This window comes from Grampus griseus (genome assembly GCF_964374135.1).
Source record: "Grampus griseus genome assembly, chromosome: 10".
NCBI classification, from domain to species: domain Eukaryota; kingdom Metazoa; phylum Chordata; class Mammalia; order Artiodactyla; family Delphinidae; genus Grampus; species Grampus griseus.
In genome coordinates, this window is record NC_139004.1 from 61,568,205 (window position 1) to 61,580,243 (window position 12,039).

A 12,039-nucleotide genomic window follows, 5' to 3' on the forward strand; every position below is an offset into this window, starting at 1 on the left:
TGATACACTTTTTATACATTGGAAGATTCAGTTTGCTAATAATTAGAAAAATATTTTGCCTCCATATTGATCAGTAATATTTGGCCTGTAATTTTCCTTACTTGCATTGTCCTTGCTAGGTTTTAGTATCTAGGCATCAAGGTTATGCTAATCTCCGTAAAAAGAAGTGAGGAATATTCCTCTTCTTCTACACCCAATCTTTGGGTAAGACTGGAATTACTGTTTCTTGTAAGTTTGGTAGAATTCACTAATTAAGCCATCTGCAAGTCAAGATTTTTCTTTACTGATTTAATTTTCTTAATGGCTGTGAAACTACTCAGATTTTCAATTTCTCGAATTGGTTTTGGTAAGTTATTATTTTTCTAAAAAAATTTGCTTCTTATCTAAATTTTTAATTTTATTGACACTAAGTTGTATATGCTATGCTGTTACATTTTAATGCTCCATATCACATGTACTTATGTTATCCTTTTCTTTCTTTAAAAATAGTCATTTGTGCTTTCTTTTATCTATTTTTATTAGTCTTGCCAAAGATCGTCAATTTAATGTCTTTTCAAAGAACCATCTATTAGCTTGTCGATCCTCTCTACTTCATTGGTGTTTTCTATTTCAATTAATCCTGCATCTTATCTTAATTGCAGCTTACATTCCACATATTTTATTCTTTACTAACTTCTTAGGTTGGAATTTTCAGCCTATTTCCTTTTCCAATATATTCATTGAAGACTTCAATTTCCTTCTAAGAACTGCTTTAATATGTAGATTTTTCCTTATTTTATTTATTTTTTAAACTTATTTATTTATTTATTTATTTTTGGCTGAATTGGGTCTTTGTTGCTATGCGCAGGTTTCCTCTAGTTGCGGCGAGTGGGGGCTACTCTTCGTCGTGGTGTGTGGGCTTCTTATTGCGGTGGCTTCTCTTGTTGCGGAGCACAGGCTCTAGGCGTGCGGGCTTCAGTAGTTGTGGCTCGTGGGCTCTAGAGCGCAGGCTCAGTAGCTGCAGCGCACAGGCTTAGTTGCTCCACAGCACGTGGGATCCTTCCAGACCAGGGCTCGAGCCCGTGTCCCCTGCATTGGCAGGCGGATTCTTAACCACTGTGCCACCAGGAAAGCCCCAGAATTTTCCTTATTGTTTGGTTCTAAATATTTCCTAATTTCAAATTTGATTTATTCTTTGACTCAAAGGCTAATTAGAAGCATGGTTCTTAATTTTGAAATGTATGTGGTATTTCTAGTTATCTTTATGCCATTGAGTTCTAGCTTAATTGTATTATACTCAGAAAACATACACTGTATGATTTTAATGCTTTGAAATTTATTGATAATCTCATTTTGGCTCAGTATAGTGAAAATGTTCCTTATGCACTTGAAAAGAATGCGTCTTCTGCAGTTGTATGGTGCAATACTCTGCATATATATCCATTGGGTAGAGAAAGTTCATTGTGTAGTCCAGATATACTATATCCCTGCTTATTTTAGCAATTACTGAGATGGTAGTGTATAAAAATATCTTTCACTATGATTACGGCGTGATGTTTCTCCTTACGGTTCTATCTGGAGGCTATGTTATTAAATGCATACATATTTTAAGTTATTATATCTTCCCAGTGGAGCGAAACTTTTATCAGTGAGAATTGACCTTGTTCATCCCTAGAAATGCTTTTTGCCTTAAAAGTCTCTTTTGCCTGTAGTAATTAACCAACTCTGTTTTCTTTTAGTTTGGAATTTGCCTGATATATCTCTATCTATCCTTTTACTTCCAGCCTTTGCATATCTTTAAGGTTGTTATATGTCTACTGTAAATAGTATGCAGTCAGATTTTGGATTCTTATTCAATCCACTCTTTGTCTTCTAACCAAAGCATTTAGTCTACTTATTTTATTGTGAATACTGATAATATTTGGATGTGTGTCTATCATTATATTCTCGGTTTTCTATTTGTTTCCTCTGTTGTAGCATTTTTGTTCTCTCTCTTCTTGATTTATTTTGGACTGTTTGTTTTTCCTTGTTCCATTTTCCTCCTTTATTGGTTTGGAAACTAAATACTCTGTTTCTATTCTTTGAGTGGTTACCTTAGAAATGACAGCATGTATTGTTAACTTAAAGTCAAAAGTTAGCTAAAATCTTTACTTTTCAGGACAACTTTTTATTCCAGTTACCCCTTCCCAACTTACTATCGTGTTAATTATTTTAATTTTATCTTGTTTTTAAAAGCTATATGACTTAATTGATGATAAATAATTCCAGATTTGTACAAACACTTCTGAAAATTCAGTAGCTTAGCCCAATAAAGGTTTATTCCTCACTCATGTCATAGTCTGATGGAAGCCAGTCAGCTCTAGGTGGGACTCCTTCTAGAAGTGACTGTGCCATATCTGAAGGCCTGTACAACCTTCAAAGCTTGCCTCCTGCTTGTGGAAAGATGGCAAAGTTTACACAGTCAAAGGCTTTTTTAGTCAGGGCTCATGGTTTCTTTTGCAATACAATTCCTTCAAAACTTAGATGGTTTCAGACCTCTGTGTGTGTTATACATCCAGAGTGCTTTCTATGACAAAGTTCTCAGTTCTGCTTTGTTTCTTTGCTCTCTTGTCCTCCTGCCTCTCTCTGCCTCAAATGGTGGCTACGCCATTAATAGCATCTTTACTAAGATGTGCTTCATTTCATTGAAAAATTTAACTGGTCTTGAACTCATAAAGACTTAATCTCATTGCTCACTCTTTGAGATCTAAAGCAATGTACTTCCCTAAACCTTCAAGACTCTAAACTTCTGGATTATTTTATTTTATTTAAGTATAGTGATTTGCAATGTTGTGTTAATTTCTGCTGTACAGAAAAGTGACTCAGTTATACATTAAACTTCTGGATTCTATTTCCTTTTATTTCTTATCAATCAACCAAATATTCCCTGAACTCATCTCTTTCTTGTAATGTCTTGACAAACGTAACCAACTACAACTGACACATGATACTAAGGTTCTGTTTTACAGACCCTTTGCCTAGTGCTACTGGTTCATGATCTGCCCCAGAATTATTGCAGACCGTCGTTTTGCCCCTGCAACACAGATCAACACTTTCCAAGGATTCTTCTATCAGTTTCCTTGTTGTACACCACGTGATCACTAAGCCAGTGCCACATATCCAATGTGTTGAAATGGCTCTCTGCAATGTACCAATTTCTACATTACTCAAGAGAAGTACAACTAGTTGTAATGACAATCTCTAAATCTGTGAGTTAACGTAATAGAGGTTTATGTTTACAGCATATTCAGTGCTGGTTGGGAAACTCTCCTGGTTTGTCTGCTCCAAGTAGTGACTCAGTGACTCAGGATGGTGTGATGTCACCACCATCTTCAATGGGTGGCCTCCGTGGTGGCCATAGGAGGGGAAGAGAAAGTGCATGATGTTTTATGGCTCTGCCTGAAAGTAGTGTACATTACTTCTGTCTCTATCTCCATTCCATCAGCCAGAACCCAATAATATGACCTCAACTATTTGCAAGTAAAGTGGGAAAACAGTCTTCCTTTGTGTCTGAGAGGAGTAAAAGTGAATGGTGACCATATAGCCAGTCTCTGCCCTACCCCGTGAAACTTTACTGTTGTGTCCATTCAATGTTTGTTTTGATTCACTCTCATACTTAGTGCTTCCTTGCTGTTTATCCATTCTTGCACATAATACGTTCCTTCTGGGATCACTTTCTTTCCGCCTGAAGTGCATCATTTAGAATTTCTTTCAGTGAGTGCCTTCTGGCAGTAACCTCTTTCAGTTTTATCTAAAATTTGCCGTTCAATTTGCCCTTATCTTTTTTTTTCTTTTTAATTTGGTTGTGCCGGGTCTTAGTTGCGGCAGGAGGGCTCCTTAGTTGTAGCTCGCTGTCTCCTTGGTTGTGGCATGAGAACTCTTGGTTGTGGCATGAGAACTCTTATTTGTGGCATGCATGTGGGATTTGGTTCCCTGACCAGGGATCGAACCCGGGCCCCTGCATTGGGAGCACAGAGTCTTAAACACTGCGCCACCAGGGAAGTCCCATGCCCCTGTCTTGAGAGATATTTCTTATGGGATCTCGCCTTAATGGTGGGAGAAATTCCTGTTATACTGTCTACCTTAGGCAGCCCTGGGATGTGTTTCCTGATTGCTGTGCCTCATGAGACCATTAAAACTTATGCTCAGATTCATCAGTTTTGCAAATGTCTTCAGAGAAAAGCTGACTTCAGCAATCTGTTTATATCTCTGAATTCCCGTAGTTATTTAATTTTTGGCTAAAGAATTACTTACTTTATTGACAGATCATTAATGCACTTAAGATTTTATTATCTAGCATTTTTAGTAACTTTTTGATGGAAAGGGGAACCCAAGGGGGACCCAATATAGTCTACCATATTAGTCCATCTTCTGATATTCTTCACAAGTTCGAGGCCCATTTCATCACCAAGTGGTGACCTCCTCAGTAGAGGGCAGATGTTAGACTTACCTTGCATTCTATTCCAAAAGTAAAGCATCCTCATTAAAGTAAGTTCCAGATTAGATCTAAGGTGAACACAGACCGCCTCCATCACAAAGAAAAATATGTATGGAGCTTCCTGCATAAGAGGATTAAACCTTGGAACTTATTGCTGTGTTGGGTGATAAAACTGCTGCTACTGTGTCCAGCACAGCATCCCAGCTCCTTGGCCAGTGCCTGGCTCTTAGTAAGGGCTCCATAAATACCCCATGACAGCTGAGCTCACATATTTCTTTCTAACAAATTAGAGAACCACACAAATGTATTTTTTAAATGTTTAGGCATCTTTATGCATGGTGCTTTTGTTCTCCTGTGGGACTTAGCACATTTGGGTTTACAGTGAAGACTTTCTGGGTCTTTGCCTTATCTCTGCAACTAAACCATTAGTTCCATGAGGACAGGAGTCCACAGACTTCTCTCCATATACCTCACAGGCTAGTACAGTGCTATGTATGTGCATGGCTGGTGTCCAACAAAGTAGGTAGATTGGTTGGTCAATTAAATAAACATATGAATCCCAGGTTCATGAAATCACAGATACTTGCCATTTCAGAGATGGTGGGGGTAAAAGATGTTGTCCAAGGCCTCAGGATGAGAAATGCCCCAAGATGATGGGTAGCCAATACCTCTCAAATGCAGTGGGTTGTGCCCTACCTGCAGGAAGCTAGGCTCTCTTCAGGTCAAAGGTGGGCTCTTCTCACACATTTATGAGCTCCATCATACCCCACTCCACCCCATAGAATAGATCTACATCCAGGAGGCTTGTGGCTATAGAACAGAGTACACGTCACACGACCAACACCCCAATATGAGACCCCTGACTTTGCCACAGTCAGTGGAGCACATTAGTAGTACATAGGGACCATATAGAGTTGGTCATATTTTTGAGTAACTGGTGACATACGAAGAAAGGTCTTTGAAAGCAGCTTCCCGGGATCAACCCACATTGATGGAATGAGCTACCTTGTGCTTTTTTTTGTTTCTGGCCAAGACTTGAGATGAAAGGTGATGGAAGCAGCCACCAGGACCTGACACGGTCTCTGTTTCTCTGCAGCTGCGGGTCTTCAAGCTGGCCAAGTCATGGCCGACCTTAAACACGCTCATCAAGATCATCGGCAACTCGGTGGGGGCTCTGGGGAACCTCACCATCATCCTGGCCATCATTGTCTTCGTCTTTGCTCTGGTTGGCAAGCAGCTCCTCGGGGACAACTACCGTGACAACCGGCGCAAAATCTCAGCACCTAACGAAGAATGGCCACGCTGGCACATGCACGACTTCTTCCACTCCTTCCTCATCGTCTTCCGGATCCTCTGTGGAGAGTGGATTGAGAACATGTGGGCCTGCATGGAAGTCGGCCAGAAGTCCATCTGCCTCATCCTTTTCTTGACGGTTATGGTGCTGGGCAACCTGGTGGTGAGTGCATGGGCAATGCAGGAGACTTCCATATTATCCTAGAAAGTTTGACATTGCACATGTCTTGCCCACATTGTACCTCCCTGACTGAAAAGTCTTCACACTTTTCCAAGTTGTACGGGACACATAAGAAATATCTGTTGGGAAGCAGCTGGAATAAGCCCATATGACAGAGCAGGAAAGACCTGATGTAGAATCCCAGCTCCACCTCTAGTAAAGTTGGGTGACCCAGCACAAGAGACAATCTCCCAAGCTTTAATTTCCTTAAAATCAAGAAAATAGTGCTTACTTATGGGCTTACTGGGAGAATTAAATTACAGGAACAACATACACAAATTGCCTAGTGCAGTTTCTGGGCCAAGGCAGGAAGTCAATAAATGGTAGCTGTTAGCTGTTGAAGGAAAATTTCCCTTCCCCATTCTAGGGTTCTCAGAAGGTATTCCTGTCGGGGGTGGGGGGGAGTAGAGTTACATAGGTTCTAGCTAGGAGCAGGAGGGGAGGCACAATGGGACAAGAGGAAGGAGAGGAGCTGGATCCTGGACAATATCCAATGCCATGACAATAACAAAATCCACTCTCAGGTTTGCGGGGAGCCCCTCTGGAGGCCTTTCTCCCAATTGGCCCCAGCACCCCTTCTCTGGCCCAGTCTGGCTCCTTGTCCTCAGTTGTCTCCACTCCCTCAAGTTCTGGGTGCCTTTGCTCTCCCAGCCTTGACCAGGGTGAGGGGAGGGTGTTATTTTTAGGAACCCCTTTTTTTTTTAATTGAAGTATAGTTGATTTACCATATTGTGTTAGTTTCAGATGTACAGAATAGCGATTTGGTTTTTTTCCATTATAGATGATTACAAGATGTTGAGTATAATTCCATGTGCTATACTGTAAATCTTTGTTGCTTATCTATTTTATGTATAGTAGTTTGTATCTGTTAATCTCATACTCCTAATTTATCCCTCTCCCCTACCTTTCCCCTTTGGTAACCATAAGTTTGTTTTCTATGTCTGTGAGTCTGTTTCTGTTTTGTATATAAATTCATTTGTATTATTTTTTAGATTCCACACATAAGTGATATCATATAGTAATTTTCTTTCTCTGTCTGACTTATTTCACTAAGCATTATATTCTCTAGGTCCATCCATGTTGTTGCAAATGGCAGTATTTCATTCTTTTTTATGGCTGAGTAATATTCCATTGTATATATGTACCACATCTTCTTAAGCTGGTCGTCTATTGATGGGCACTTGGGCTGCTTCCATGTCTTGCAGGAGCCCCTTTCTTATTGCCTTGGAAGTCAACCAACTTGAATTCTTTTCCCATAAGAGTTTTACAGATAAGAGAAAGCTAAACCAAGAGAGAGGATGAAAAAACAAATCCAGACTCTTCAAGGTCTTTCCCAACAGGGTCCCTGAGCCAGAGGTGCCTTCTGCCTGCTCTCCCGAGTAGGGGGCTGGGCAAAACTCCTTTCTTCCAGGCTGAGTTCCCCATCCCTGCAGTGTCACAGAGGCCCCTGACCCTGAGGCAGGAAGTTTGCCTTTCCGAGCACTTTTATATCCTCGTGCCATTTCCTCTTCACAACCACTCTGACAGGTAGGGGGTCCTGAAGGACACGAAGTTGGAAGCAGAGAGGAGATGTGCCCAGGATTCCAGAGTGAGCAATAGAAACCACGGTATGGCTGACGAGGGTGGTCCTGGGCAGGCCCATGCCTGCTCCTCTCTGTTGTCCCTGAATGTCCCTTTGCTCAGCAGGGGTGACCCTCCTCTATGGTGGGGAATGTACTTCCAAGCCTTGTCCACGTGAAGCAAGTTGCTTGGGGCATCCCCGAGGCTCCTCTCAGTTGCTGTCAGAATGTCTGTTCCCCCAAGAAGGAAAGCATCTTGGGTGGGCAGGGAGAGGCCCCAGTGTGCCTGTCCTGCCACCCAGCTGCTGACCTGGTGGGCCACGGAGGGGGTCAGCTCATCGATTGAGTGATCTTCCTTTCCTTCTCTCCAGGTGCTTAACCTGTTCATTGCCCTGCTGCTGAACTCCTTCAGCACCGACAACCTCACAGCCCCAGAGGACGACGGGGAGGTGAACAACCTGCAGGTGGCCCTAGCGAGGATCCAGGTGTTAGGCCGGCGCATCAAGAAGGCCCTTTGCAGCTTCCTCAACTGGCCCTTCTTGCTCCCCCGGCCCAAGGCAGAGCCCCAGCTGGTGGTGAAACTCCCACTCTCCACCTCCAAAGCTGAGAACCACATTACTGCTGACACGGCTGCGGGGAGCCCTGGAGGGCTCCTGGCTCCCGGAGGCCCCAGGGATGACCACAGTGACTTCATCACCAATCCTAACATATGGGTCTCTGTGCCCATTGCCGAGGGCGAGTCTGACCTCGATGACTTGGAGGATGATGGTGAGGAGGATGCTCAGAGCACCCAGCAGGAAGTGATCCCCCAAGGGCAGGTGAGAGTTCTCCCACGGGACAGCCACAGGAAGCAGGGTGGGGACTTAGGGCTGGAGTGACAAGGGGCAGTAGGGAAATTTTGATGAAGAGGTTCTCCAACCTCAGGGCTGGCGCAGCCTTGAAGAGCCCCAGGCAAGCCCGGCATGAGACCCCTTCACATAGGAAGCACAGGCCATGCCAAGCTTTCTGGAGGAGGTGACATTTAATCAGAGCCTGGAAGAAAGGGTCAGAATTCACCAGGCAAGCAGGGAGCAGGGGCATTGCTTGAGCCCCAGGCCACTTGCAGTTGCTTGAAATTGTCTTTCATATAGCTGCCCCATTTGCTCCACCCAACCCAGTCTCTGTGCAGGAGGTGCTAATAAGATTGCTCTAAGAACAGGATGTTGTCCAAGAGCAAGTCTCGTCTCATCTTCGCCAGCAGCCTAAAAAGTCCTGATCATTATGTGACTCATTCATCCAGCTTTTCCCGACAGGGGATGTCACAGGGAAATGACACTTGTTCCTTTGGCACCAAAGAATTTGAAGCATATTTTTGGGTAATATATATATATTTTAAAATGCTTTACATAGTTCCTTTCTACCTTAAGCTGATAAATCAACCCTCGTTAACCTCTTCTCAACGACTCAGGGCATGCACGTCTCCACAATGTAGGAAGGCAGGGGTCCCTGTGGGACCCGGGGACAGAGCGCTGCTGGCCAGGCCACTAAGTGGCCTCAGACAGCTGTGCTTTGAGTCTGTAGCTCTTCCCTAGCCTCCGTCCCTCACAGCTGTCACTGCTCTTGTGTTCCAGCAGCTGCTGTTATCAGCTGCCATATTTTACATGCCTTTGTCTGGGTGACAGCCGAGGGCAGGGCGTCACCATCCCCAGAGTAAAGGACATAAACTCTGTGACGCTGTCTCCACTCAGAGTCATTTTCAATTACTTTGGGGGGTTCTTGGGGTCTCCAGAGGGCAAAGTTCACTACCACTCTGACCCCTGGACAAGTGATAATGATCATGGCTAACATCTGTGGAGCCAAGCACTGCTTGCGAAGTGCTTCACAAGTATGAACATATTTAGTCATCAAAATAACCAAATGAAGTAGATCTTGCCTTCTCAAGTTTTCAGATGGGAAAAATGAAAATAAGAGAGGTTAGGTAAATTGCCTAGTGTCACACAACTTGTAAGTAATGACACCAGATATTACACACAGATCTATCTGGCTGTATGTATGTATGTTCGTTGCATATATTAGGTCCTTGGCTCTGGCAGATGACTCTTCAAAGTTAGAATTGCTTAGCTGAGGGTGGGCACAGGTACCCAAGTTGGGGCTTTCTCTCACTAGCAGGAGCAGCGGCAACAAGTCGGGAGATATGAGGACCACCTGCCACCCAGGAGCTCAGGTTCTGGAATGTCCTCTGAGGACCTGGCTCCACACCTAGGTGAGAAGTTGAAAGACGAGGCTCCTGCTCAGGGCCCTACAGAGGTAGGTATGTGAGCTTCCTGGAGAGGTTAAACAGCCTGCCGGACAATGACCAGTGGGATGGAGGGGACTGGAGGATAGGGCTGGGCGTGGGGTATTCCAGACTACGCTCAACTGTGGAGGCTCATGTCTCATCTTGGGAATTTTTAAAGTCCTTCCAAACGTGTGGGCTAATCAGCATGATTTCACCGGGAAGAATGAGGTTCCATAGACTGGGGGACCGAGGACCTGTTCCTCAACCTCTCTGAGCCTCCGTGTCTCCATCTGGGAAGCTAAGTGGTAATGGCTACTTGGTAGGATTCTTTTGAAGCTTCAATGAGATGCTGCTTGTCAAATGTTTAGCTCCTGCCTGAAATGGAGTAAGTGCCCAGAAAATGACAGCCAAGAAAAAAGGAAACAAAAGACAGTGCACAGAGAAAGTTAAGTATCTTTCAGAGCCAGCAGATAAAAGTCGGAGTTGCTGTGGGTGAGGAAGTCTTCCCTGTGACCATCTCCCACCTCCCACCCCCGCTTTCTGTTGTCCACACTGTCTTCTTGGGCCAAAAGCAGACTGGTGCCGGGGAGAGGCTATCTGTACTGAGCGCTGTACTGACAGACTTACATAGACTGAGCAGGAAGAAGATCTTATAAGAGGTAAAAATAAACTTGGTGTTTTCATTACAAATCTTTAAAGAAAACAAGCTACATTGAAAGAGGTATCTCTAAAGATTTAGCATCTGTAATAGCACTGTATTAAATGCAAGAAGTTAACTTGACACCTAGCCACTGAGTGCCGATGGTGACAGGCACCGGGTAAGCAAAGATAAGGAAGACATAATTCATCCCAAATTTATCAAGCCCATCAGCTTGAGGAGTGCCAGCCACTGGCTGTGTGCCTCTGGGCAAGGCTGACCCAGCGGGGTGAGAGAAGAGGGTGGGATGAGAAGGGATTTGAGGGCTCTGGGTGAACACCAGCCTCTTGGTTCCAGTTGGGTGAGGGTTGCCATCTTCTACACGTGGAGAACATGTTTCTGCTGAGCATTCTAAGGACTCCCCTGGCTAGTTTTCTCCACTCGGTGTTTTCAGTACACTACCGCTGGGGGTTGTTTTTGTTTTTGTTTTGATTTTGTCCATGACCCTAGCCAGGCAGGGAGGGTGGGGAGGGTGACAGATGGGGACCCACCCCACCATTTGGGTCCATTAGTCAAGCGATCAGGTTTACTAATATGAGAGCAGCTTCAGCTCCTAATTGAATTCATCTGGAGACATTATAGGGCTGAAGCTGCCAGGAGGGCAACAGGGCCCCTGCAGCATTGCTCCATGATTAAATATTCAAGCCCAGTGAAGGCTGAGAGTCTTTATGGGTGTAATTACTGTGTCTCGGGCCATCGCCAGCCCTCCATCAGGGGCCTGGAGGTTTAAAGCCTCACACAGCTGAACCTCTGGGGCTCTTCAGAGAGCATGACTGTTCTGGGGCTCAGCTGGCAAGGCACCGAAACAGAAGGGACGCCGTGGTGGGTCCAGCCCTGAGGGGCTCTCTCTGCATCTCGGAGCTCTGAGCCAGTCGGACCTGTGGTGACAGTGTGCAGATTCACTGGGCCCCTCAGAGAGCTGGGTTCACTGCCGGGGCTTCTGCCCTGCAGGGAGTGGACGACACGAGCTCCTCAGAAGGCAGCACTGTGGACTGCCTGGATCTTGGGGAGATCCTGAGGAAGATCCCTGAGCTGGCGGATGACCTCGATGAGCCAGATGACTGCTTCACAGAAGGTAGAGTGGCAGCCACAGACCTCCTCCACTTGACATTCATTAGGGCCAGAATCCAGCGCAACAAGTACTCATCTGGTCACCTCTGTGTCCAGGGTTCTGGCCTGGGGTCCAGGGGAGACAGGCAAGCAGTGCCCCTTGCTCCTCACTCCCAAGCTTGAGAGCCCAGCATCAAACACAGATGCCAGACTCGCAGCAGCTGACTGGTGGGATCTGCATCTCATGCCACATCAGACATGGCAAACAGATGCTCTGCCTTCCTCATCACCCTCGAAAACACCTCACTGAATTATAAACCAGCCCTCTTGAGGTTGAAAGGGAAAAGGTAGCCACCACCATAAACTCTTGACTTGGGACATAAAAGGACCCAGAGGAGGGCCATGATGCACCTGTGTCCCTGCATCTCCTATGTGACTCTTAAAGGCAGAACATGCATCTTACTCTTCTTTTTCCTCAATGTTTAGAACAGTGAAGCCTGTTATATT

General features: G+C 44.9%; 1 protein-coding gene across 1 annotated transcript in view; it reads left to right on the plus strand.

The window, feature by feature from the left end:
- The window catches only part of SCN10A (sodium voltage-gated channel alpha subunit 10), a gene marked incomplete at both ends in the record, with an annotated part of 75,967 nt that overhangs the window by 43,546 nt on the left and 20,382 nt on the right, over window positions 1-12,039 (plus strand). The window contains 4 exons of the mRNA XM_082663514.1: window positions 5,553-5,912; window positions 7,900-8,346; window positions 9,674-9,814; window positions 11,434-11,557. Of these exons, the coding sequence (XP_082519640.1) occupies window positions 5,553-5,912; window positions 7,900-8,346; window positions 9,674-9,814; window positions 11,434-11,557 (1,072 nt within the window). The remainder of the gene's footprint in view (window positions 1-5,552; window positions 5,913-7,899; window positions 8,347-9,673; window positions 9,815-11,433; window positions 11,558-12,039) is intronic.